General features: G+C 43.4%; 1 protein-coding gene and 1 long non-coding RNA gene across 6 annotated transcripts in view; one reads left to right on the forward strand and one right to left on the reverse strand.

Moving 5' to 3' along the window:
- The window catches only part of PECR (peroxisomal trans-2-enoyl-CoA reductase), a 29576-nt gene extending 19621 nt beyond the window's left edge, over window positions 1-9955 (forward strand). Inside the window, exons 5-8 of the mRNA XM_002712578.6 lie at window positions 1087-1183; window positions 4002-4112; window positions 6652-6763; window positions 9417-9955. Coding sequence (XP_002712624.3) covers window positions 1087-1183; window positions 4002-4112; window positions 6652-6763; window positions 9417-9502 — 406 coding nt within the window. The 3' untranslated portion in view covers window positions 9503-9955. The remainder of the gene's footprint in view (window positions 1-1086; window positions 1184-4001; window positions 4113-6651; window positions 6764-9416) is intronic.
- Window positions 1-25678, reverse strand: part of LOC127491567 (uncharacterized) — a 43316-nt gene that overhangs the window by 5920 nt on the left and 11718 nt on the right. For 2 of the 5 annotated variants that reach the window (XR_016231440.1, XR_011387122.2), the window contains exon 3: window positions 10246-10466. The exons of 2 other annotated variants lie outside the window; for them this stretch is intronic. This is a non-coding gene — a long non-coding RNA (uncharacterized LOC127491567). Of the gene's footprint in view, window positions 1-8077; window positions 8117-10245; window positions 10467-25678 lie in introns of those variants that run through there. One more of the 5 variants, XR_016231442.1, reaches the window with a different exon arrangement.

The raw sequence follows: 25678 nt of genomic DNA on the forward strand, positions 1-25678 counted from the left end.
GAGATCCCAGTGGAAAGAACAGGCCATCAAAGAAGGAGGTACCTTTCTCTGAAGGGAGGAGAGAACCTCCACTTTGACTATGACCTTGTCTAAACAAGATAAGAGTTGGAGAACTCAGAGGGCTTCCAGAGCCTTGGAAACTCATGACTGGAGCATAGGGAGATTACTGATGCCATAGACAGGAGTGTCAATTGGTAAAGTCAACAACAGGAGTCACTGTGCACTTACTCCTCATGTAGGATCTCTGTCCTTAATGTGCTGTACATTGAGATTTAATGCTATAACGAGTACTCAAACAATATATTTCACTTTGTGTTTCTATGGGGGTGCAAACTGTTGAAATCCTTACTTAATGCATACTAAACTGATCCTCTGTGTAAAAAAAAAAAAAAAAAAGAAAGAAAGAAAGAAATTATCAATTCCCAACTTGACTCTCACTGGGATTAAACATGACAATAGGTCTGCTCTGATTTCATCATCATTTAAAAAAATCATCTATTATTTTTCACGTTATGTTTCTGTGTGGGAGCAAACTGTTGAAATCCATACTTAATGTATACTAAGCTGATCTTCTGTATATTAAGATAATCAAAAATGAATCTTGATGTGAATGGAAGGGGAGAGGGAGTGGGAAAGGGGAGGGTTGTGGGTGGGAGGGACGGTATGGGGGGAAAGCCATTGTAATCCATAAGTCGTACTTTGGAAATTTATATGCATTAAATAAAAGTTTAAAAAAAAAAAAAAAAAACTAATTAAAAATTTAAAAAAATAGTAATAAAACCCCCACACGTTTGTTTGGTTTCCTCTGTAATAAAAAGTTCTTCAAAATATTCCAACTATGTAGATGATGATTTGGGGGACCTTTTACAGTCCTATACCCTGTGAGATTTGCTTGACCACCAGAGAGCCATGATTTGGTTAAAAGGACTCAATTCTTTTTCCACTGTTGAGGTGGAGACTGAACAAGAGATAGAGTCTCATTGAGCATAATTAGAATGCTCTTGTCAGGGCGTTGGCACACTTGTCAGCTTGGTTAGTGAAATACTCAACAGAGGCTAATTATAATATTTGTCTTTTGCTTTAAAGGCATACTGGAGCTGCAAGAGAAGGAGTTTACAACCTCAGCAAGTCCTTAGCTTTGTCATGGGCTAAGAATGGCATAAGGATCAATTGTGTAGCCCCTGTAAGTAAATGTTCTGTATGAGGTCTGTTGACAAATTTTACTCTTCTGATTCCAGTTGTGTTGTTGATAGCAGGACAGTAGATCAGCATGTGAACAAAGATGGATTTTTCAAACAAATAAATTTAGAAAGCAACTTATATTACAGAAGTATTTGATTTATAACCAGATTGTGAAGAATGTTAAATTAAGCCAATGTGTCTCAATACTGGCTATACAGGTGTACCTCAAGTGCTTGTGGACAAATGGAGTTAAAATATTATGGGCATTTTCCATGAGCTATTTGAAATACCCTCAAATTAGAATTATTTGTGGACCAGTGGTGTGATGTAGCAGGTTAAGCCTCTGCTTGTGACACCAGCATCCCATATGCATATTGGTTTGTGTCCTGGCTGTTTCACTTGCAATGCAGCTTCCTGCTAATGGCCTGGGAAAGCAGCAGAAGATGGCCCAAGTACTTGGACCCCTGCAGCCAAGAGGGAGGCCTGGAAGAAGCTCCATGCTCTTGGCTTTGGCCTGGCCCAGCCCTGGCCATTATTGCCATTTGGGGAATGACCCAGCACATGGATGATCTCAATCTCTCTCTGTGTCTCTTTCTCTCTCTTTCCTCTTCCTATAACCTAAGTAAAAAAAAAAAGATGAAAAAAAGAATTATTTGTGAAATATTTAAACCATGAAGATCTATGAGTTTTAGCATTATATCATGGATGTGCAGGCATCTATCTGTATTTTAAAAAGCAAATTAAAATGAAAGTTAAAATGAAAATTAGGAAAATTAACATGAAGTTTGAGATACATCATTTTAAAGTATGAATTTTCCTAAAGAATTTAGTCATTTCTTGATACATCATTAATCTTTTATTAGGAGAGAGAGAAATTGAATGTCGAAGTTTTAGGGAGGAACTCCCAGATAAAGATCCACTAGAAGTCAAGAGAAAATTTTTCTGAATCATATTGTAAATGGGAGAGGAAAACATCACAATATAGTCGACTTCAGAAACTCATTTTTTATGGCAAGCTGTAGCCAAAGCCTTATTTGTAGTGCATACTGGCCATATACTCCACGGGAGACACTACATCAAACATCTCACTCATCCTGTACAACTCCGCTGTAGTCTCACTTCTGTGATGTTCCCTAGTCATTGCTAAGATTGTAGTAATCCCTGGTACTGAAACTTCTCTAATATCTGTGGATAGCAGCATAATATCTGTAGATACTGTTTTGTGCTACAGTGTCTGCAGATACATTGGCTTGTTGAAGTTGGTAGAGAAATCTCATCTAGTAAGACTGTAGCTCCAAGTAGCAGCCTCATCGTCCTTTGGTCCTTTACAGCTGGTGTTATTTTATTCATATTGTGCTCAGATATTTCTAAGATAAATTAAATAAGGTTGACTGCTTGGAATACTAGCCTTAAAGTGCATTTCTTGAAAACCCTTAATGGTATGTGAATATAATAAAGACAGTACTGATTCATACGTGCCCTCCAGGGATGTTTAGATGTTTTAGATTTGATGTCTAAGCTTTAATACTTCTGGATGATTTCATCTTCTTTAAGTAAAAGGATGCAGATTGTTTAATTGGCAATGAATATAACTGTTGTATCATTTGAAGTACTTAATACTGATAAATTTCCTCATTTTACTTTCACTTCTCTTTCCTATGCTCCTCCTCATAACCTATAGGTAGAATCAATAACAGATAACTTGATCTTGTGTTACATGAGAGCACTTCAAAAAGTACATGTAAAATGGAATTAAATATTTTGGTGCACACATTTTTGAAATACATCATTCATGGTTTTTTTCATGATTCTCATTTTGGTGAACTTTTTGAAGAACCCCTCAAAAGGCATGTTTCAATCTTGCTTGCATAGGAATAAAATTCTTTTTTTTAAAAGATTTACTTATTTTACTTGAAAGTCAGAGTAACACAGAGAGAGGAGAGGCAGAGAGAGAAAGGTCTTCTATCCACTGATTCACTCCTCAGCTGTGCTGATCCAAAGCCAGGAGCCAGGAGCTTCTTCTGGGTCTCCCACATGGGTGCAGGGGCCCAAGGATTTGGGACATCTTCTACTGCTTTCCCAGGCCATAGCAGAGAGCCAGATTGGAAGTGGAGCAGCCAGGACTCGAACTGGTGCCCACATGGGATGCTGGCACTTCAGGCGCCAGCATTACCCACTGTGCCACAGCACCAGCCCCATGAATAAACTTCTAATCCCATTTTCCAAGAACTTTTTTTTGTTAAGGATCCTCATACAGTTTTTGAATAAGTTTCCTGGCTTTTATAAACGCTTGAAATCTAGGGAAAGAGGAATAAAAAACCACTTAACCAGTTAAAATTTTAGTCTATTTACATTGGCTTCAAATGTTTTATTTGTGATTTCATTCTAGGTGAATAGCCAATAAAATACTGCATTTTCTAAGTTTCACAGACCATTTCTTAGTCTTCTGTTTGAGAGCAGAGAACCCTGGTGGAAGACAAAATGGATTCTCTTGTCGCATTGTTCCCAGTTAAGTGCCTCAGTGATGTACTGAAAATTGTGTTCTTGAGAATCCAAGTCTTCTATGAAAAAGCCCAGGGTGTGGTTGATTATTAAGGGAGACGAGGTCACAAAATGAAAAATGAGATTAAGATAATGCATTTGTAGATAGTAGTTGACTGTACTCCTTTGACAACAGTGAGAAAAATTAATATTAGCAATGTTAAGTGTTCTGTTAAACGTAAGCCACTTAATTATTGGTACTGTTTGTCTTGCCTTGATGTTTTTACAATTAACATTTAATTTTTATGCTTTTTGTTCTTGTTTCATTTTAAACACAGGGAATCATTTATTCGCAGACTGCAGCTGACAACTATGGTGACGTGGGACGAGAGTTATTTGAATCTTCTTTTCAGGTTGTCCCGGCTAAACGGGTTGGCGTTCCTGAGGAGGTGATGTGTATTTCTAGCTTTGACTAGAATGACTATATTTGAGACTTTGTGATCTGTATCATTTGGTGTCCTTTTTATGTGGTCTGGTTGGCTGACAGAGATGTTTCCCTCACTGCCACCTATCCCCTTCTCCTGTGTCTTCTGGCTCTCGGGGATATCCTGGCTGTGCCTTCTTAATGCAGGAGCAAATGCAGTGTGATCTCAGAGCAGCATGCATCGTTGTCTCATGGTACTTCTAGGCTCTATTCTTTGATCGTATGGCATTTGCAGGTACACAGAACCCTGTCAGTCAGATGGTCATGGCTACATGGAGTTTCTTAAGAGATGGCAGGAAGGTGGCCAGATTGAAGTATGTGAAACTCAGGTGCTTCATGAAATGCTAGCAATATCAATCTTAACGTGTTCCTGACTCCCAGCTTCAGCCCCACCCCAGCTGTTGGAGACATTTGGGAAGTGAACCACTAGATGGGAGTCTCTTTCTCTCCTTCTCCCCTCTCCTATTTCTCTACCTCTCTCTAAATAAATAAGTAAATCTTTACAAATTTGAAAAATCAATAAATTAGGCCTCCTATTCTATATATAAAACCAAAACCATGAAATTCTTAGAAGAAAATGCAGCTGTATTCCTAAAGCTGGTTTTTATTATTAGCTTGATGTGTGTTTTTTTAGAAATTCACTATGGAAACAAAATATTTATTTGTCCCTTTGGGACTGGCTTATTTCACTCAGCATTATTGGATGGAGTATCTCTCTCTCTCTCTCTGTCTCTTTCTCTCTACTTCTGCCTCTGTGTATCTGTGCCTTTCAAATGAATAATCTTTAAAAAAATAAATAAAATCAGGTTGCAATTTGTTCTTTTCTTCAACTTGCTATGGATTTACAATATCTGTTGAATCAGATGCATTTAGATTCTATTTGTATTTTTTATGATTCCAGTAATTCTATAGTGGATATCCTTGAACATAGCCATGTACCTTGTGTAAGCAAGTGTTTCCACTGATCTCTTCAAAAAAGCCTTGAAGTATCAGGAAGCTGTCAAGCTCATGCAGACAGGGTCAAGTTTTCCAAAAATCGAATTTTCACTGAAGGTTCAAATTTTATCACTGACAGCAAGTACTGCCAGTTATTTTCCTTTGATGTGACAGTCTCACTTGGTTTGTTTTTGAAAAAAAATATCTGCCAAATGCCCAAGTATGAACAACTGTCAGTCATTCTTCCAAGTAAAAAAAGAAATCATGAAAGCCATGGCTACTTTGGTTCTCAGTTCAGTCAGTTTCTTGTCCTTGAAACAACCACTGTACTCATCTGCTGCACAGAAGAACCAGGCATGGATGGGGACTTCACACTCATCACAGAGAAGGCTATGAAGACGTGAACTCAGTGGTCAAGATTCAGTACAAGTCACTTCATCAAGGGCATTCTAAAGTGAGATGGGCGTTCCTCCGGCTCCCATGAGTACTCGTTGACTAAGTGCAGTTTTGTGTTCCTGGCACGATTCATGCTAACTCTCCCAGCAGCCCTTTCCCGCAGTCCAAATGATAATGCAGTGGAAAACACAAATAAGGGTTTAATATTATTAGGGAAAGTTTTGACTTTGAACACTGCCCCACCCCTACCCAAAGGTCTTAGGGATGCCCAGGTCTTGCCCCACTGCACTTTGACAGCAGCTGCCGTAGGTCATTCTTTCATAAAAGAGAGACGACGGTCAACACAGTAACATGCAGCAGGAAGGGAGCATTTTGACCTTTGCCTGGTTGTCAGAGAAATCTGTAGATGGGCCGAACTTTCCCACCTGGCCAGTGGCTGGCCTGCCTCTGAGTGTGTTACCTCCTTTTAAGTGACAGTCCCTGAGGGGAGAGTTAGGAGGGTCAGGTGTTTGGGATCAGTACCCTTTAAAAAGCTTGACTTCTGCCATCAGCTTTTACCTTCCTTTACCTTCTGTGAAATTAGTTCTGCCTTCCTGTTTGGTTTCAGGAGTAGATGTTGCTGAACTTACCAACTAACTATTTGAATTATTAAAAGAATGCAGTAAGATTCTGAATCTGCTTTTGTGGGACGCTCCTGTTGTCTGTGTTGCTAGGCTTCTGGCCTGACAAGACCACAGTCTGAACAAATCACAGTGCCAGTTTATTGCTACACAGCCACACCGACTATTTCAGGGACCCAAATCTAAAAGACACGTGGGAGGCAGTGATGGAAAGTGGGGTTGGAGTGGACAATGAAAGGCATGGAAGGGACTGAATGCCTGGAATGTGAAAGGGGAGTTTAAGCCCTGAGGTCACCGCTGACTTCTTCACTCAGGTGTGGCTTTGACACCATCTGGGGCTCCTTCCTATCTCAGCACCTTTACCCCAGTCACTTAGTGATTTCAATGATGCTCAAACAGAAAAGGGGAGGTGTCCATGTGTTGTCAGGCGATGGTGCACACACAAGTAGGATTCATGTCCTAGTTGTGGCTTTGAGATGTGTTGACTTGAGACCATGAAGCACTAGGAATGGGAGTTTGTACTTTTAAGTGTACATGTGTGTTTTCTTCCAGATCTCCTCCGTGGTGTGCTTCCTGCTGTCTCCCGCAGCTTCCTTCATCACTGGGCAGTTGGTAGACGTGGATGGGGGTCAGTCTCTGTATACTCACTCCTATGAGATCCCAGGTGAGTCGTCACTACCTTTACGCCTTCTCACGATCATGGTCAGGTTCAATCTTACGTTGCTATTGAACAGATAATCCCCTCCAGAAAATCAGAATGGCAAAATATTTACAGTTATGGTTTTAAAGGAAATGTTCCTAGTCACAGAAAATATTGATGTATATTTATTATAGGGTTTAGCTTTATATATTCAAAAAGTTTTTGTGTGTGGATACATTGGTGGAAATTAAACCCTTAAAATATTCTCAGTGTGAATTTGTATGTACAAGAGAAGAGGTTGCCATGTATTTCCTCCAGTAAGTGACTTGCATGTCTCTACAGAAAAATCAGACCCATTAGGTGGGGCATGAGTGGTGTGGTGCTGCTTTCCCTTTCTTTAGGACTGATAATAAGTGACATAGTTTTTGAGAAAAGACCTGGATTTGAATCCCAGGTTTGCCATTCACTAGCTTTTCTGAATTTGGTAAAGATGTCACTTGGGATGCCCACATCCCAAAGCAGAGTGCCTGGTTCAAGTCTCGGCTCCTCAACTTCAGATCCAGCTTTCTGCTAATGTGCACCCAGAACTCAGTCTGGGTCTCCCACAAGGGTGGCAGGGACACAAGTACTTGAGCCATAATACCTGCTGGCCCCTGGATGTGCATTAGCAGGAAGCTGGCATGAGAAGTGGAGCTGCTGACTTGAACTCTGGCGTTCTCATGTGGGATGCAAGTGTCTAAGCAGCAATTTAACCACTGCACCAAATGCCCACCCCTGGTTTTCCTTTAGAAAGGCCAAAAAATTCCAGATGGCATCTTCTCCACGCCTCCAATAAATTGATTTTCTTTTGTGACTCTAACACTGTTTTGTCAGTACTAAATTTGTTTTAAGTTTTGGGGGAAAGCACACATATCTATCTTTTTAGAATAAAAATACTTCCACACAATGGACAGGAGTATGTAGCCTTTTGGTATGGTGTTGTCTTTAAGACTGCTGGCTCCAGAATGGGAGTGCCTGGCAGAGAAACCTGGCTCTATCTACCCTTCTTAGCTTGGGAAAATTAATTTCAAGTGGCCTCTGTTTTCTTTTCTACAACATGGGACACATACAGTATTTATTTCGTGGAGGTGTTAGAAGGATGAAGTTAGGTAATGCACAGAGAGAGCCCAGTGTCAGACAGAATTTGTTTAGTTGCCAATCAAATGGGCCTAAATGATATAGGGACTTGTTACCTCAGTACCAGAAAAGGAGGTGAGACAACTCTCAAAGACAGTTTCCCTGCTTCCTCTGTTTTGTTTCTGCTGTGTTGACTTTGTTTACAGCTGTCCTGGTTGCAAGGCTGCCCCTGAGACAACATGCCTCTCTGTTCACATCCGCCTGCACAAAGAGAGAGGGGAGGGAGAATGGCTGTGTTTCAGAATTTCTAAGAAAATTCCGAGATGCACTGTGTGTTAGATCAGCTTCTGTAAACATCATTCTCAAGTAATGACACAGCCAGGGGATCGGAGGTCCTGGCTGACTTAGCTTAGATCACATGCTGCCTCCTCCTCCCCTGCCAGTTGTGCCAGCAGAAGGTCACTTCCCCATACCCTCGTTGATTCTTAAGTGGAAACGATGCTATTGGAAAGAAGAGACAGGGAATTGGAAAGATGGCTGGGGAGGCAACTGGAACAAAGGCAGCACAGTATGTAAAAATTGTTAAGGAAATATGATTTATTGAACATCCATAGTACGCCAAGCACTGCACATATGGTGTCACCTTTTTTTTTTTCATTTTTATTTTTTGATAGGCAGAGTGGACAGTGAGAGAGGGAGATAGAGAGAAAGGTCTTCCTTTGCCGTTAGTTCACCCTCCAATGGCCGCCACGGCCGGCGCGCTGCGGCCGGCGCAAAGCGCCGATCTGATGGCAGGAGCCAGGTACTTATCCTGGTCTCCTATGGGGTGCAGGGCCCAAGTACTTGGGCCATCCTCCACTGCCCTCCCTGGCCACAGCGGAGAGCTGGCCTTGAAGAGAGGCAACCGGGACAGAATCCAGCACCCCGACCGGGACTAGAACACGGTGTGCCGGCGCTGCAAGGCGGAGGATTAGCCTACTGAGCCGCGGCGCTGGATAGTGTCACCTTTAACCCATACCTTTAAAAGGTAGATGTTATTATGCCTTGGGCAGACTAGTGAATGGAAGAGCTGGGATTCAAAGCCAGCTCTTTACAAAACCTATACCTTGGGGCTGGCGCTGTGGCGTCACAGTACAAGCCTCTGCCTGCAGCACTGGCATCCCATCTGGGCGCTGGCTTGAGACCTGGCTGCTCCTCTTCTGATCCATCTCTGCTATGGCCTGGGAAAGCAGTGGAAAATGGCCCAAGTTCTTGGGCCCCTGCGCCCACATGGGAGACCCAGAGGAAGCTCCTAGCTCCTGGCTTCAGATCAGCCCAGCTCCAGCCATTGCGGCCATTTGGGGAGTGAACCAGTGTGTGGAAGACCTTTCTCTCTGTCTCTCCCTCTCTCTGTCTGTATCTGCCTTTCAAATAAATAAAATCGTTGAAAAAAAGTAACTATACCATTTGTCCTAAAGATTTCTTTTTTCTTGCTGTGATGATGGATGAAACAGGGAAACAATAAGAAGACAATGGAGTTTCACTGATTTGCAAGTGACCTACATTTCCTACTTGCTTACAGATCATGACAACTGGCCCGAGGGAGTTGGGGACCTTTCTACTGTCAAAAGGTTGAAGGAGTCTTTCAAGCGTAAAGCCAATCTCTGACCCAGGGAAGCGAGGTGTCTTTTGGTTCCACGTGCCTTAACATCTTGAGAGTGCACTTCTGTACTTTGTAAGAGTTTTTAATTTGCATAATTTCTACTTTTAATTTATCAGTTATAGTTATACATAAACTATCCCCCAAACAGATGCACTTTGTTTCCTAAACAATGTCTGTTAACCCATGAGATAAAATAACAATTTTGGGAACCCCCAAATTAACATACTTAAATGATTATATTTTTTGTTTCTAAGAAGGTAATACAAAATGCAATAATTTAAATAGTTAGAGGGAATGTGAACTTCCAGAAGATTTTCATACTTAACTATAAATGTAGAAAATATATCTAAATTGTGGCATACTTATGATTTTTACAACCAGAGTTATACATTATAAGTTATAATGACTTCTTTTTGATGGCAAATGTTTCGGATCAATAAAACTTTATGGTAATTATTGATGTGGAGTTTGTTTTGTACTTGAAGTCAAATTTGTTTAAACCCTCTTAATCCAAAGAAGAAGTTACATGTAGTATTGTTTTTGCAGTGCTTGGTATGTATTTTGAATTCTTACCAAAGTATTCTGTTTTCTTCATATACCTCCTCTGTATACAGAAATCAAATTAAACTAAATTTTATGCAAATAGATCATGGTTTAGTATTCCACCTTCTATCAATCCTGTTAGATGCTTATTTAAAAATGTCATTAACAAATTGCACATGTTCATTCTTTATCTTTTTTTAAAAGATTTATTTATTTATTTGAAAGCCAGAGTTACAGAGAGAGAGAGAGAGAGAGAGAGAGGTCTTCCATCTGCTGTTATACTCCCCAGTTGGCTGCAATGGCTGGAGCTGCGCCGATCTGAATGAATCCAGGAGCCAGGAGCTTTCTTCTCGGTCTCCCACGTTGGGTGCAGGGGCCCAAGGACTTGGGCCATCTTCTACTGCTTTCCCAGGCCACAGCAGAGAGCTGAATCGGAAAAGGAGCAGCCAGGACTAGAACTGGCGCCCATATGGGATGCCGGCGCTTCAGGCCAGGGTGTTAACCCGCTGCACCACAGCGCCGGCCCCCATTCTTTATCTTAAAGCAAGTGAGTGAGGTGAAGTCATTAATTTAACAGTGACACTCACTTTCAAGTATATGTAATTTACCAAACTCTGGGGCCAGGGCCCTCAGAATCCTCATTTTTGCCAGGATCCCAAGAAGACCAACACAAGAGTAAGACTGATGACATGCCCAGGGTGCAACATTTAAGGTGTTCTCTCTCATGTGTGTGTTTAAGTGCAGTTATCCCTAAAGGGTGTCTTTAAACTGTGTACTCAGAGTGTTCATGTGAAGAGATCAGAAATCTTTCTTTTGCAGACAGCTGTAGCTGATAACATCACTGCTGGTAAGAATCACAAGCCATGCTGGAGGACAAGGTGGCCCTGATACAACTCGGTAGGGGTAGAAAAGGCAGCATTTGCTTTCCAAATGACTCTGTGTTGATGACTGTCAAAAACCCTGCAAGTCTGCCTAGTGTTGACAGTTGTTTGTTTCTGCTTTGCAGGAAGTCTGCCCTACGCAGCACTAACCTTAGTTGCAACTCCCTGTCAGAGTTGCTTCTCATATTATCACTGTACTGATCAATACATATTGATCAGTTCTAGAATCAGGCCTCCAGGAATTCTGCATATATTGTCTTTTCAATAATACTCTCTTGCTGCTACACAGGTTTTGCTGTAGAAGGACAATTCCTGAGGAGGCTCCAACTAACCTTGAGCTACTACTACAAGGAGTTAAAAGGGTTGATAGGCAGATAGTGATTCCTGTTTGGGAGAAGGGAATGTGAGCAGGTAGTGAGAGTAACTGCAGGCAGAGAGAGAGAGTTTCTATATGAGAAACTAGGCTTTGGCACCAGACCAGACCCCATCACAAAGCAGCATGTCTCAAGTGCTTAGCAGCTGGTCGGTTAGCATAACCTTCCTTAACTGGGGAGGTCAGCAATATTTCTTGGCTCTCAACATTTCTCAAGTGGTCAGCAAGGTAACACTTCCTCTTGATTAGCAACCATGACCACTTCTCCAGAGACATAAAAAAACCAAAACAGACCGCTGACATATTGAAACCATGTAGAAGAACTGATCAACTGATATGCACTCCCTGTGTAAACTCCCACACCCAGACCTTGCTGGAACCCTCCCTTTGGTTCTCTCCTGGTTGGCAGAAGTCTTTGCCTCTCAATCAAATCTAGCCTAGCTTTTGGTCACCCACTCTCAGTGTCCACATCATCTTTCTTAGTTGACATGAGACAAGAACCAACTTGAATTCCTGCAACACCACTGTGTGCTCAGCATTATGCTAGGAGTCAGACATGCAACAGTGGAAACAAACAAACATGGATCTTGTCCTCAATGAGCTTGCATTCTCGACAGAATGTGCCATCCAACCATTAATCAAACCACACCCATAAAATTAAAATTCCTATGTATGAAGTGCTATAATGGATAAGGCTGTGGTGCTAAAAGCCTGTAACAGAAAGAAAAAGATACATGGAGGAAAGCAAAAACAATTCTACAATTACTCATATTACAAGAGTTTTATTGAGAGATGATTGGGGGGGGGTTATCACACACTGCTCTATTGGCGTGAAGCTTGTGTTAACTCCTTTGAGGAGCAGATAGCAAGACCTAATAAGACCTGCATGAGACTTACTGGGAATTGCCTGTGGAGGATAAGACAGGGATCCCCAGAAGGCAGTAATAGCATTCAGCCTGTGATGCGAGGCTGGTGGGAACTATCTCAGATTGCTGCACAGTTAACCCTTCTTAGGTTCAGGTTGCTATGTGTGTGCATGTGCAGTCACACCAGCACAAGGGAATAGCAAGCAGCACTCAGCAGGTCTCCTGGATTCCATCGGTGCTCCTCCTTCTCCCCTGTTTAGAAGTAGCCCTACTTCCTCCCTGTTGGTGGCAGTGACCACCAGGTGTCTAGACAAAGGAAGTCCAAATGGCCTTGCAAAAGTCATGGTTGTTTTCCATTTTTTTTTTTTTTGACAGGCAGAGGGGACAGTGAGAGAGAGAGACAGGGAGAAAGGTCTTCCTTTTCAGTTGGTTCACCCCACAATGGTCGCTGCGGCCGGTACCGATCTGAAGCCAGGAGCCAGGTGCTTCTCCTGGTCTCCCATGCAGGTGCAGGGCCCAAGGACCTGGGCCATCCTCCACTGCACTTCCGGGCCACAGCAGAGAGCTGGACTGGAAGAGGAGCAACTGGGACAAAATCCAGCACCCCGGCCGGGACTAGAACCTGGTGTGCTGGCGCTGCAGGCGGAGGATTAGCCTATTGAGCCGCAGCGCCGGCCTAGTCATGGTTGTTTTTCAATGGGACTTTGGCTTGCTGTGTCCTCTGGCGACAGCCAGCCTCTTTGGAACCAGGATTTCCAATGTTCCTATTCCCTGCTACTCTGCTCTGATCCCACAGTGGAGCACTGGGGGTGATGGAACTTAGGGCTATGTCCACTTTCTCCTGTGGGTTCCTGAACATGTTCCCAAACCTACTGGGGTTGGGCATCCTGAAAGATGGCACTCAGCTTAGCCTTGGTTGCTGTAGCCCTGTGTGAGGCTGGCTGCTTGTGGATGTGCAGTGTGTAACACACTCTGAAATTTCCTTCCCTGGGAAGTGGGTTACCTGGCTACAGGTTGTGTTGCATGGGATTCTGTGTCTGTGGATCAGACCTTATATAAGTTCCCAGATGGTGGTGGTATCTGTGTCCCTGCAGTAAGGAAAGGCAAACCCTTATCTGGAGTAGGTACCTATCACTATGGGGAATGGCACAGAGACCAAACTGTAATTTGAACAAGGGAAGTTAATTCTAAATAATGGAGTAATGAAGGATTAGGTAGAAGGAAGTGAAGAGAGCTCCAAAGAATCTGAAACAGAAGATATAAGGAGCAACTGGCACTGCTTGGGTTGACAAGCAGCACCCAAAGAACAGGCTTCCTCAACCCACTAGGCTGATGACCACATCTAGTGGGGAGGCCACGGCTCAATGGGCAGTAGAGAAGTGACTGCGGAGCTCTGCTGGTAGAACCTGCTAGAAGTCTAACTTTCAGGGAACCAGGGAAAACTGTCCACAGAGAGGTGTCTCACCAGAGACCCTGGTACAAAACAACCGAGGGAGGTGCCTGGGAGAGCCTGGTATTGCTGACCACTGCGTGTGAGCTGCCTGCACCACAGCGATTGGGGAGCAAAGCCCTTAAACAGCTCCAGTCTCTCAGAATCGCCCTCTACAGCAAAGCCTCAGTGCCAGTGGGTGGAGGAAAACCATTTAAAGGAGCCAATTCTGCTTTATTTACAGAGGAGCACTGAATCTGTAACTCACCTGATTTGCCTTCAGTGGCCTGTTGGTCTCCTTAGGGCGTGGTGCCAGGATGAGACCCACCATTGTTCTCCACTGCCCATAGGCTGGACCTTTGGAGGCAGCAGTAACCACATCAGCCTTGGTTGGGGTGTGTGTGTGTGTTCATGCTGTAGGGCTTGGCTGCAATGTGCCCTTTTACACCAGTTCTGGGGAGACTGAGGAAGTAGGCCAGCTAATATGACCAGGTTGAGTAGCTGTTTCCAGGGGGTTGGAGTGGATATTAATGAGCAAGAAAAAATAACACTTTGTGCCCACATGCCTCTCCCTCAGAACCCTGTGTGTCCTGGCCAAACCGTTGTTCACTGCTCCAGAATCTGTATGTAGCCTCGATCCAGGCTGCTTTCTTTTCCAGTGGATACCAGCTGTGCCACTTGGAAACTGCACATCTAGGGAAGATTTCCTGTCTCCACAATCTTACAGGGTCACCTCTGAATGAGGCTGTACTGAAGTCCTGACAACTGGGCAGGAGAGGGGCATCTTGAACATAGCTGGGTTCAAAAAAGCTGGACCACACTGATGGCATGGGGAGGAGCTCGGCTGTGCCCCAGCACTGTCCTGGAGCAGCCCGTGGATGGATACAGAAGAGAATTCAGAGTGTCTGGGGCTGACAGTCAATTATGTGTCCCACAGCAGTACATCAAAGGGATGCATTTTCATGGCTGCCTTGAAACAGTAATACCATCAAGGCCGGTGCTGTGGCGTAGCCAGTAAAGCCACTGCCTGCAGTGCCAGCATCCCATATGGGAGGCAGTTTGAGTCCTGGCAGCTCCACTTCTGATCTAGCTCTCTGTTGTTATGACCTAGGAGAGCAGCAGAAGATAACCCAATTCCTTGGGCCCCTGCACCCACATGGGAGATCTGGAAAAAGCTTTTGCTCTTAGATTCAGATCAGCCCAGCTGTTGCTGTTGTGGCCATTTGGGGAGTGAACCAGCAGATGGCAGACTTTTTTTCCTCTCTCTCTCTCTCTGCCTCTCTGTAACTGTGCCTTTCCAAAAAATAAATAAATCTTTTAAAAAATGGTAATACAATCACCATTGTCTACATTGATTTTTGACGGTATTCAGGGACTGGGCTCAAAACAGTGCCACCTTGTGGTTAATCATGGAACACCAGCTTCTCTGGGCAGCATCTTGTGATTCTAGGACCCGGCTCTAAGAAAGCTTCAGCCTGATCTTTAGTTTCTTCTTTCAGCATTTCTTTTTCATTCCTTGTTTACAGAATCAAAACCATCAAAAGATAGGGATTATGGCTATCTCTTGTTTTAAAACATCCCAAATCACCTGTAATGCAGAGGGAGTATTTTGAGTCTTGTCTTGTGAACATGATATATGATTGTGGGTTACCAAGGCTCTCTGCTGGTTGGTGCAGCTTTTGTGCAGCTGTGGCTGAGTTGAGAGAGAGGCATTCCCATGCATTTCCCTGGTGGCAACCATATTTCCAGGACCCACCAGGGCCTGATGCTGTTGCCATCCACCTTGCACTTCTTGGTCTAGTTGGACCCTGCCACCTCTTTCCATCTGCTGCCTCCAAAGTTGTCCTTGAGGTTATCAGTTTCCTGAAAGGACCCATTTTGAACTCCCTTTCTGACTGAAGCCACCCTTTGCTATGAGGTTATGAGCAACTTTCTGCTTACAGTTTCCTGGCATGCTGTCACCTGCTGCTTTTGCTCCCTGTCAGCTCCTTCAGTTCTGTGTGAATTCCCTTCTCAGGGTTACAGATTTTCGCGTCTGCTAGAGTCCAGCTGCCTGTGTTCAAACCCAAGCTTCTACCACTTCCTTGCTGTTATGAAGGGTTTGAGAAAACTGAAGAATTTGAATATGGATTGGTTAGTAGCTAATGTTAAAGAATCACTGGTCATTTTATTAGAAATGACCATGATGGGCCGGTGCCACGGCTCACTAGGCTAATCCTCCGCCTTGAGGTGCCGGCACACTGGGTTCTAGTCCCGGTTGGGGCGCCGGATTCTGTCCCGGTTGCCCCTCTTCCAGGCCAGCTCTCTGCTGTGGCCAGGGAGTGCAGTGGAGGATGGCCCAAGTGCTTGGGCCCTGCACCCCATGGGAGACCAGGATAAGTACCTGGCTCCTGCCATCGGATCAGCGCGGTGCGCTGGCCGCGGCGGCCATTGGAGGGTGAACCAACGGCAAAAGGAAGACCTTTCTCTCTCTCTCTCACTGTCCACTCTGCCTGTCCAAAAAAAAAAAAAATCACAAAAAAAGAAATGACCATTCTAGGGCAGTTATATTTTAAATTATTCCTGCTCAGCAGGGAAGTGTTGAAATCTGGGATTTGCTTTAAAAAATATTCCAGTTTAAAAAAAAAAATGGGAGGAGGGGCTGTTGCCATGGCAAATGGGTTAAGCTGCAAAATGCAGCACCAGCATCCCGTATCAAAGCATTGGTCCAAATCCAGGCTGCTCCACTTTTGATCCAGCACCCTGCTAATGCACTTGGGAAAGCAGCAGCAGATGGCCCAAGTACTTTGGCCCCTACCACTCATGTAGGAATCTCAGATGGAGTTCCAGGCTCCTGGTTTCATCCTGGCCCAGTTCCAGCCATTGCAACCACTTGTGGAATGAACCAGTCATCTCTTTCTGTGTATCCATTTCTCTCTGCCTTTTAAATAAATAAAATGAGTCTTTAAAAATATGGCAGAAGTGCATAAAGGTGGGTGAAAGGAGACTGGCAATATAACTGGTAGTAATTGTTTGGGCTGAGTAACAGATATGTGTTGCATGGTTGATTGCACTATTTTCTCCTCTGGATAAGTTCAGAAATCATCAAAATACAAAAAACACTATAAAACAGAAATGATCTAAGACTTAGATAAGAGTAACAGGGAAAGAGTAAGTTGCTTCTGATATGGGACCAATCATGGGGATAGAATTAGGCTCATGAACTGGAGGCCTCACCCCACTGCCCCCTGCATGATCACACCTGTATCCAACCACCTGTCAATCAGACTACATAACCACTCCCCTTTTGGAAGTGGATAAGAGGCTGGAGTTCGCTAAGCTGGCCCGTTTTGCCGCTTCTCCTGCCTGCCCTCCCGTGCTTCACTTGCCTGCCCTATCGCCACTCTCCTGCCCGTGCATTCTCTCGCAGCCTCTGGCCTGCCCCCTGGAAAATGCTGGTATGGAATGCCCCACTTAGTCTTTCTGACCTGGTTTCTCTTAATAAAGCCCTCACATTCCTGTATATTTCTGTCACTTTTCAAATAAATCCTGAATTTTACCATGTTGTCTATCTCATATGGGCTCATGCTTAGAATTCTTATCTAAGTAAATGGCAGGAACCCAAAATATTAAATTTTGGCTTATGTTTTCTTATAACATGAATGGCAATCACAAAGGGACTTGTTTAATCTGTTTAAAAACCAGCCAACATGGTAAGGAAATTTCAAACTGCTTCACACATGGTTGCCAAGATAGTGCCTCCATTAAAAACACATAGTTCCAAGATGGAGGTACCCATGGGGACTTCTGCCCTAACTGGAAGATGGGCAACAGACGCCACCCCCAAGATGGCAGCCCCCATGGCTGACCACATGCTGCACATGCCCAATTAGCGGAGTGGTTTTTTGTTATGGCTTTTTTAAAGCTTATTTTGTCTTTATGCTGGTTTATTATTTTGGATCTCTGCTGGTTTTGGTATTATGGCATTTTTATTTTAACTTTTTATTTTGGGTTTATGCTAGACCTCTTGGATCCCTCATTTTTTTAACCTTTTGGCTTCACACCAGCTCGCTTATCTTTTTGGCTATGCACTGGTCCCCTTTTGGATTCCCATATTTTTATTTTAGCTTTACATTGATTCTCTTTGTCCTCCTAGGGTTCCATTCCCCAGGCATGGCAGTGGCCTCCTAGGGTTTAGTATCCCTGGCACAGTGGGCCTTCTGAGAGTTCATCTTGGACAAGGTGGTGTTGTATTTTTGTTTTGGTATGGTGTTTTAGCTTTACACTGGGTTAAAGAAAAAGATAAAAATTGGGAGCCCCCTCAGTGGGCTGGGTAAAGTAATGGGCCCCATTTTATGTACAAATGGAGACTTTAAGGTGTCAAAATTATAGCTAATTCAGTGCATCCAAGTTACATGCTTAAAGATAATTAAGCTTGTGAAGAGCTGTGTCTGTTTTTATCTTCTCAGGTCCTACAAAGAGATTGTTCAGCTGTATAGTTCTGCAGACTTACCATGAGATCCCAACTCTCCTTAAGCTAGATGGTAAAAATAGCACTTTAAGTGTTTGGTGATCATATGATCATATAGATAGGATTAACTGTTTATTAATAATAGATAGGATTAAAACAGGAGAGAGTGCTTCAATATGGAAGCAGTCCATATAGTAGACTCATAGAATGGCAATTGCTGTACGTAGTACTCAGTGACCTCAGAGTCAGCCCCTAAGCATTCTGATCTGGCTGAAAGGCCCACAAGAGCATTTCAGCCATGGAAAGTCAGGGCACTGATGCAAAATGTCTCCCTACATGAAGGACCTCTGTGGGTGAGACCCCAGTGGAAAGAAGTGGTCATCAAAGGAGGACCTCTGTGGGTGAGACCCCAGTGGAAAGAAGTGGTCATCAAAGAAGACTTCCACTTTGCTCATGGCCTTATCTGAAGACTGATAGAATTTGGGGATTCAAATGGCTTCCACAGCCTAGGCTTATCATGTCAAGAGCCCTGGGTGACTACTGAGGTTGCAGGGAAGCATGTTAATTTTTTAATTGACACAGGAGCTACTTTGTGCTCACTTCCCAAGCTGGACCCCTTTCCCTTGAAAGTTGCACTGTTATGAGAGTTGATGAGAAACCTCAGTCCCAAAGATTCTCCTTACCCTTGATGTGTCAGATGGAAGATGTTCTTGTTACTCACCATTTTTTAGTTATGTTGGAGCATCCAACTCCATTGCTTGGAACGGATTTGTTATCACCTTTAGGTACTTTTTAAAAGTTAACTTCCCCTAAGTGTAAGTAATTTGTTATGATGCTAGTAATTACTAGCTAGTACTAGTACTGGGATGAGGCACATCCTAGTTTAGATAATATTCCTACTGATATAAAAGAAAGAGTATGGGCTGCCGCTGTGGTGTAGCAGGTAAAGCCACTGCCTGCAGTGCTGACATCCTATATGGGCGCTGGTTCAAAACCTGGCTGCTCTGCTTCCAATTCAGCTCTCTGCTATGGCCGGGAAAGCAGTAGAAGATGGTGCAAGTCCTTGGGCCCCGGCACCTGCATGGGAAGACCAGAAAGAAGCTCCTGGCTCCTGGCTTCGGATCAGTGCTGCTCCAGCTGTTGTGACCAACTGGGGAGTGAAGACCTCTCTCTCTCTCTGTCTCTCCTTCCCTCTCTGTGTAACTCTGACTTTCAAACAAACAAATCTTTAAAAAAATAAAAGAGTAGATCCCTGAGTTTGGGATCAAGGAATTCCTGGACAGGTTACACTTGCTGTGCCTGTCAAGATTTTCTTAAAGGCTAAGACTGCATTTTTTGACCAGCGCCAATATCCAATAAAGCCAGAAGCTAGGAGATGGAGTCTCTAACCTTTGATTGATAAGTTTCTCAAACACGGGCTCTTGGTCCCATGTCAATCTCCCTGTTATACTCTTACCTTGCCTGTTTTAAAACTGAATGGAGACTACAGGATGGTTCAGGACCTCAGGGCTATTAATGAGGCAGTTATTCCAATTCATTCTATTGTGCCAAGTCCTTATACTTTATTGACACAAATACCTGAAAGGACCCATGGTATACAGCTTTATACCTAAAGGATGCTTTCTTCTGCGTTCCATTAAGTTCAGCATTTTTATTTGCCTTTGGATGGACTGACCCAGCTTCAGGTATAACTGAGCAATACACATGGACCGTGTTCCCCCAAAGGTTCTGGGACAGCCTGCGCACATGCACTTGCAAAGGAGCCCAGAGAAATTAGAGCTAAATAATGGCACAGTCTTCAATATGTAGATGATATTCTAGTCTGCAGCCCCTCTAGGGAGTATTCAGATAAAAATACCACCCAGGTTTTGAGCTTCATAGTGGAATGAGGATACAGTTTCCTCAACAAAAGCTCAGGTTTCTAAACAAGAGGTAGGTTACCTGGGATATATTCTATCCCCAGGGAAGCGTGCACTTTCAGTCAAGAGAAAGGAAGCTATTCTATGTGTGGAGTCACCACAGATGAAATAGCAGCTGAGAACATTTCTGGGAACAGCAGGACTCTGTAGAATATGTATTCCAGTGTTTGGATTAATAGCCAACCTTTTGTAGGAAGCTTTAAAAGGCCCTGACATAGACCTACTTTGCTGGACAGGGCAGTTACAGAAGTCATATCAAAGAATTAAAGAGCTTTTAACAGAATCCCAAGCATTAGGAATTCCTAACCTGAGTAAGCCATTCACCATGTTTACAGCAGAGAAACAGGGGGTTGCTCTAGGAGTACTGACTCAGAAATTGGGTCCACTTCCATAACCAGTGGCCCATTTTTCTAAACAGCTAGATTCAGTGGCTACAGGGTGGCCTGCACGCTTAAGGGCTGTTGCTGCTACAGCACTCTTGGTGGAGGAAGCCACCAAACTGACGTTTGGCCAGCCACTTGAAGTTCAAATTCCACACCAGGTGCAAGGGGTCTTGAAAGTTAAAGGACATCAATGGCTAACAGGAGGGCACCTCATAAAACATCAGGCTCTACTGTTAGACTTGTCTGAGAAAATTCTTAAAGTGTGCCAGGTCCTCAACCCAGCAACTCTGTTACCACTTGAGGGTACTAGAAAGAGTTAACTCATTCTTGTGTAGAAACTATAAAACAGGTGTATTCTAGTAGACCTGACCTACAAGATGAGTCTGTGGAGAAACCAGATGCTGAATGGCTTACTGATGGCCAAAGCTACATGAAGGAAGAAATTAGAAAGGCAAGTTATGCTATAGTAGATATTACCCAGGAAATGGAAACTCAAGCATTACCAAGCAATAATTCAGCTCAAAAGGCTGAATTTACTGCATTAACTAGAGTCTTGCAACTAGGAAAAGGTCAGTGAGTTAATATATATACAGATTCCAAATATACTTTACGTGCATTACACACACGGGCAACAATTTGGAGAGAAAGAGGCTTACTGACTGCAAAGAATTCCCCTGTTAAATACAGAAAGGAGATAATGGCTCTACTTCAGGTAGTACTAGAGTTTTTGGAAGTGGCTGCCATTAACTGTAACAGACATCAGAAGGGAGACATCTATGTTAGCTTGGGAAATGCAGTAGCAGATAAAGCAGCAAAAAGAACTGCACAGGAAGCTCTAGAAATAGCTCTACTACATCAACCTGTAGTAATGACTAAAGAACCTTACTACATCAAGTCTGAGATTGAATGGGCCCAACAACGGGGTTATACTAAAGATGCTAATGGATGAGGGCTTTGGATCACAAGGTTATGTTCCCAATGGCTTCTCAATGGAAAATTATTAAGGAAATACATGATTCTACTCATCTGGGAAGAGAAGCTTTGATGCAAACAGTCCCTTGAGTGTTTGCAGGGAAAGGACTAAATGCTATCATGAGGGAAGTAACTCATTCTCGCACACTGTGTTTACAAAATAATTCTGGTGGTCATGTAAAACTGCCTCCTTGCTGACTCCTGTGCAAAGCAGAGGAATATACCCAAGTGCAGATGGCAGACTGACTTCACTAACTGCCTCCAACAAATAATTATAAATATCTTCTAGTTTTTATTGATACCTTCACAGGATAGATATAAGCTTTTCCATCTAAAACAGAAAAGGCACTGGGGGGCCGGCTCTGTGGCGCAGTAGGTTAATCCTCTGCCTGTGGTGCCAGCATCCCATATTGTCACTGGTTCAAGTCCTGACTGCCCCTCTTCCAATCCAGCTCTCTGCTATGGCCTGGGAAAGCAGTGGAAGATGGCCTAAGTGCTTGGGCCCCTGAATCTGTGAGTGAGACCTGGAAGAAGCTTCTGGCTCCTGGCTTCATATTGTCTCAGCTCCAGCCATTGCAGCCATTTGAGGGAATGAACTAGTGAATGGAAGACCTCTCTCTCTCTCTCTCTCTGCCTCTGCCTCTCTGTAACTCTGCCTTTCAAATAAATGAATCTTTAAAAAAAAAAGCTTTTTGAGAAAGAAAACAAAGTAAGAAAGATCCAAGGATTTTGTGTCCAGCCAAATTTAGGACACAAACTTATAAACTTAGAATGTCTTCCCCAAGTGCGTTCCCGAAGAATGTTCTAGGAATGAGCTACAGGCAACCAGAATCAATGGGGAACCTTGATAGAGGATGGACGGAGAACATTCAGTGTCTACTCCACTATAAACAGCTCTCTGCTATGGCCTGGGAAAGCAGTAGAAGTTGGCCCAAGTGTTTGGGCCCCTGCAACCCCATGGGAGACCAGGAAGAAGCACCTAGCTCCTGGCTTTGGATCGGCGCAGCTCTAGCTGTTGTGGCCATCTGGGGAGTGAACCAACAGAAGGAAGACTTTTTTCTCTGTCTCTCCCTCTCACTGTCTGTAATTCTAACTTTCAAATAAATAAATAAAATCTTCAAAAAAGAAGAGAATAGAAAAGAAAAGAAAAGAAAAGAAAAGAAAAGGCACAGGAGGTATCCAAAGCCTTGCTGAAGGACATTGTACCATGCTTTGGACTCCTACAGTCACTTCAGAGTGACAATGGACCTTCATTTTTATTTAAAATAACTCAACAGGTAGCTGCTGCTCTAGAAATTTCTTACCATCTCCATGCCTCTTGGAGACCTCAGCCATTGGGTAAAGTTGAAAAGACTAATCATAGTTTTAAGAAAATTCTAGCTAAGCTTTTCCAGGAGACCGCCAAAATGTCGCTTAAACTACTACCTGTCCTGGTGAACCACATGAAGCTAATTAAAACAAAACAAAACAAAACAAAACAAAATAAAATAAAACAAAACAAAACAAAAAAAACAAAAAACACTTGACCATAGCTTTAGGTAATCTGGCTTACACTTCATACCAGCTTTTACAGCAAGTACTTATGTCTGTGGACACTCTCTCCAAGATAGTTATAGACAACAGACAGGCTTTGGAATATGTATTGATAGAACAAGGAGGAACCTGTGTTGTGATTGATGGAATCTGCCACCTTTACTTGAACAGTAGTATGTTTACTGAAAGAGACATTAAAATCTCTATGCTCATGCTAAATAGTTTTATAATCTGCATACAGATAGCCTATCACCACCCACCATCTGGGAGTCTATAAAGCATGTTCTTTCCATCATAAAGGGCACTCCACTTACAATTGGTTTTGTTCCAGTTTTGTTTATGCTGATTGATAAACTTGTGTGTTTCAGAACTCAATGACTTCCAAGAGTAATGATGACCATGTAGGGGATACAGCCATTGGTGGTGACTGAAACTTCTCCAGCTCAAGAATGAATTCATTAGATGAGACAGGAAGAGATTTCCGGACGTAGGACAAGCAGGGTCTGTGTCCCTGATCAGCAGGAAGTAGGTATAGGAGATATGATGAGTCTATGTCCTTCAGTACCTCCTTAAGATTAACGGTCTGGAATCTCTGAGGGGACAATGATATCTACCCAATCAGGGAGATAGAATTGTGCTCATGGACTGGAGGCCACACCTCCTTGACCCCTGTGTGATCTCACCTATATCCATCCACCTGTCCATCAGACTACATAACCACTCCCATTTTGGAAGTGGATATGAGGCTGCCGTGTGCTGAGCTGGCCCTGTTTTGCCGCTTCTCCTGCCTGCTCTCCCGTGCTGTGCTTGCCTGCCCTCTCACCACTCTCCTCTCACAGCCTCTGGCTTGCCCTCTGGAAAAGGCTGGTGTGCAATGCCCCACTTACTCTTTCTGACCCACGTTTCCTTAACAAAGCCCTCACGTTCCTATGTATTTCTCTCACTTTCCAAATAAATCCTGAACTTTACCATGTTGTCTATTTCATATGGGCAGGTGCTTAGAATTCTAATCTAGGCAAATAGCAAGAACCCGAAATATTAAATTTTGGTTTATGTTCTTCAATAACACTTCTACATAAAAAGCACTGAGGAGAAACTGTAGAGAGTTTGTTCTGGGCATCCAGGAGCCTATGGAAGATACGAGTAAGGCACAAGGAAGGCAAAACCAGGTTGCAAATGGACTTTTTTTCACTTTCTTTTCAGCATTATCAGTTAGTCAGCTCCCACCAGCCACCTGGGTAAACAGGTAGGGTTGCACAAAATGCACAATTATTTGGGTAGTGTTGATACACCTGAGTTCAGAGGCTGTGAGTGGGGAAATTTATATCCAATCGGAAAATCAGAAACAATGTTCCCTGTTTCTCTTGACTACTTGAACCATTCACATTTTATTTTCATCTCTCTAGGCTGAGTCACAAGGTTTAGCCGGAGTTTGTAGCTCTAGTTAGGACTCAACAGAATCATCTTTTTCAAATGCTAATAATTACCATGGACTTAAAAAGCACAACTAAAAAGAGTCATTTTTAAGGGTAATTCAGAGTGAGTGTCAGCATTTCTTACCCCATAATTTTAACCTTCTGAATTAAAATTGTAATATTGAAAAATTTTTTTAGACTTCTTTGGTTTCCTGTTTATAGATAATCCAACTTCTGGTTTTACTGAAGCCTTTTAAAAATCCTGGATGGTTGAAAAATATTAAAACTATGGAGAAATAAAGAGATTTTGTTTGAGACTATGGTAAAAGATTGCTCCTTAAAAAAATTTATCTGAAAGGCAAAGTGAGAGAGAGAATATTCCATTTGACATTTGGCCTGGCCCAACCCCAGCCATTGGAGGCATCTGGGAAGTGAACCAGCAGGTTCACTCAATCTGGGTCTCACACCTGCATCGCAAGGACCCAAGTATTGGAGACATCACTGGCTGTTTCTGGGGATGTGCATTAGCAGGAAGCGGAATTGGAAGCAGAGCCAGGACTTGAACCAGGGACTCTAATATGGGATGCAGGTGTCCCAAAGAGACTTAACTACTGCACCCAACAGCTGCCCTACATTGTTCTTTCCTAAGAGCAGAAGTCTTTAGTGATCATGCCTGGAGGCCTTAATCTTATACTGAAGAAATCTGATGAAAGAATCCTGGCATTTTCAGAGGTGGGAGATGCTGAGCTTGGGGAACTCTCCATGCGATGGCTAGGGCTTTCAGGGCAGCGGATGCTGGGATGCACCAAACAGGGCCCTCCCAGCAAAGAAGGAGCCTGGCAGACAGCCCTGCGCTGCCAGCCTCTATCCCAGACAGCCCCCGCCGAGACCTACTTCACCCAAGGTCACGCTCACCCAGAGACTGATTATCATGGGATGACATTGATGAATCTGTCTTCAGAGCTCCCCCTAAGGTTGGCTGAGGCCCAGTCCTGCCTGCTTTTCCTTTCTTTTCCATGGGTGTTGATTCCGCAAGTGTCCCTGAGAGCTCTGCCTCAGATCTGGCTTCCTGAGGAGCCGGTAGACACTGGACTGTCGGCAGGGTTACAGGAGGTGTCCTGGCATGCTGGAGCTCCTCTGAGCCAGAAACCTTTGCTCTCTGGGGACTGGAATTTAAAATGTTTTCTCTTCTCAAGTTCTTTAAGGCAATAGTTTTTAGCATAACTCTGGGGTGATATTTAAGGATTTCACCTTTATTTGGAAGTCTCATTTCTCCATCTGGGCAAGATGTGCATTTTTAAGGTTTTATTGCTCCTTCTCAAGGATATGGTGCCACAGTCTGAGAAAGGGATATTCTCAGTTCTTCATCTTTATAATCCATGTATTTTCTACATAGAATGCACTCTCTGTTTAATAG

Source organism: Oryctolagus cuniculus, chromosome 3, assembly GCF_051225735.1.
Source record: "Oryctolagus cuniculus isolate XC-2025 breed Fujian yellow rabbit chromosome 3, ASM5122573v1, whole genome shotgun sequence".
In the NCBI taxonomy this organism is placed as follows: domain Eukaryota; kingdom Metazoa; phylum Chordata; class Mammalia; order Lagomorpha; family Leporidae; genus Oryctolagus; species Oryctolagus cuniculus.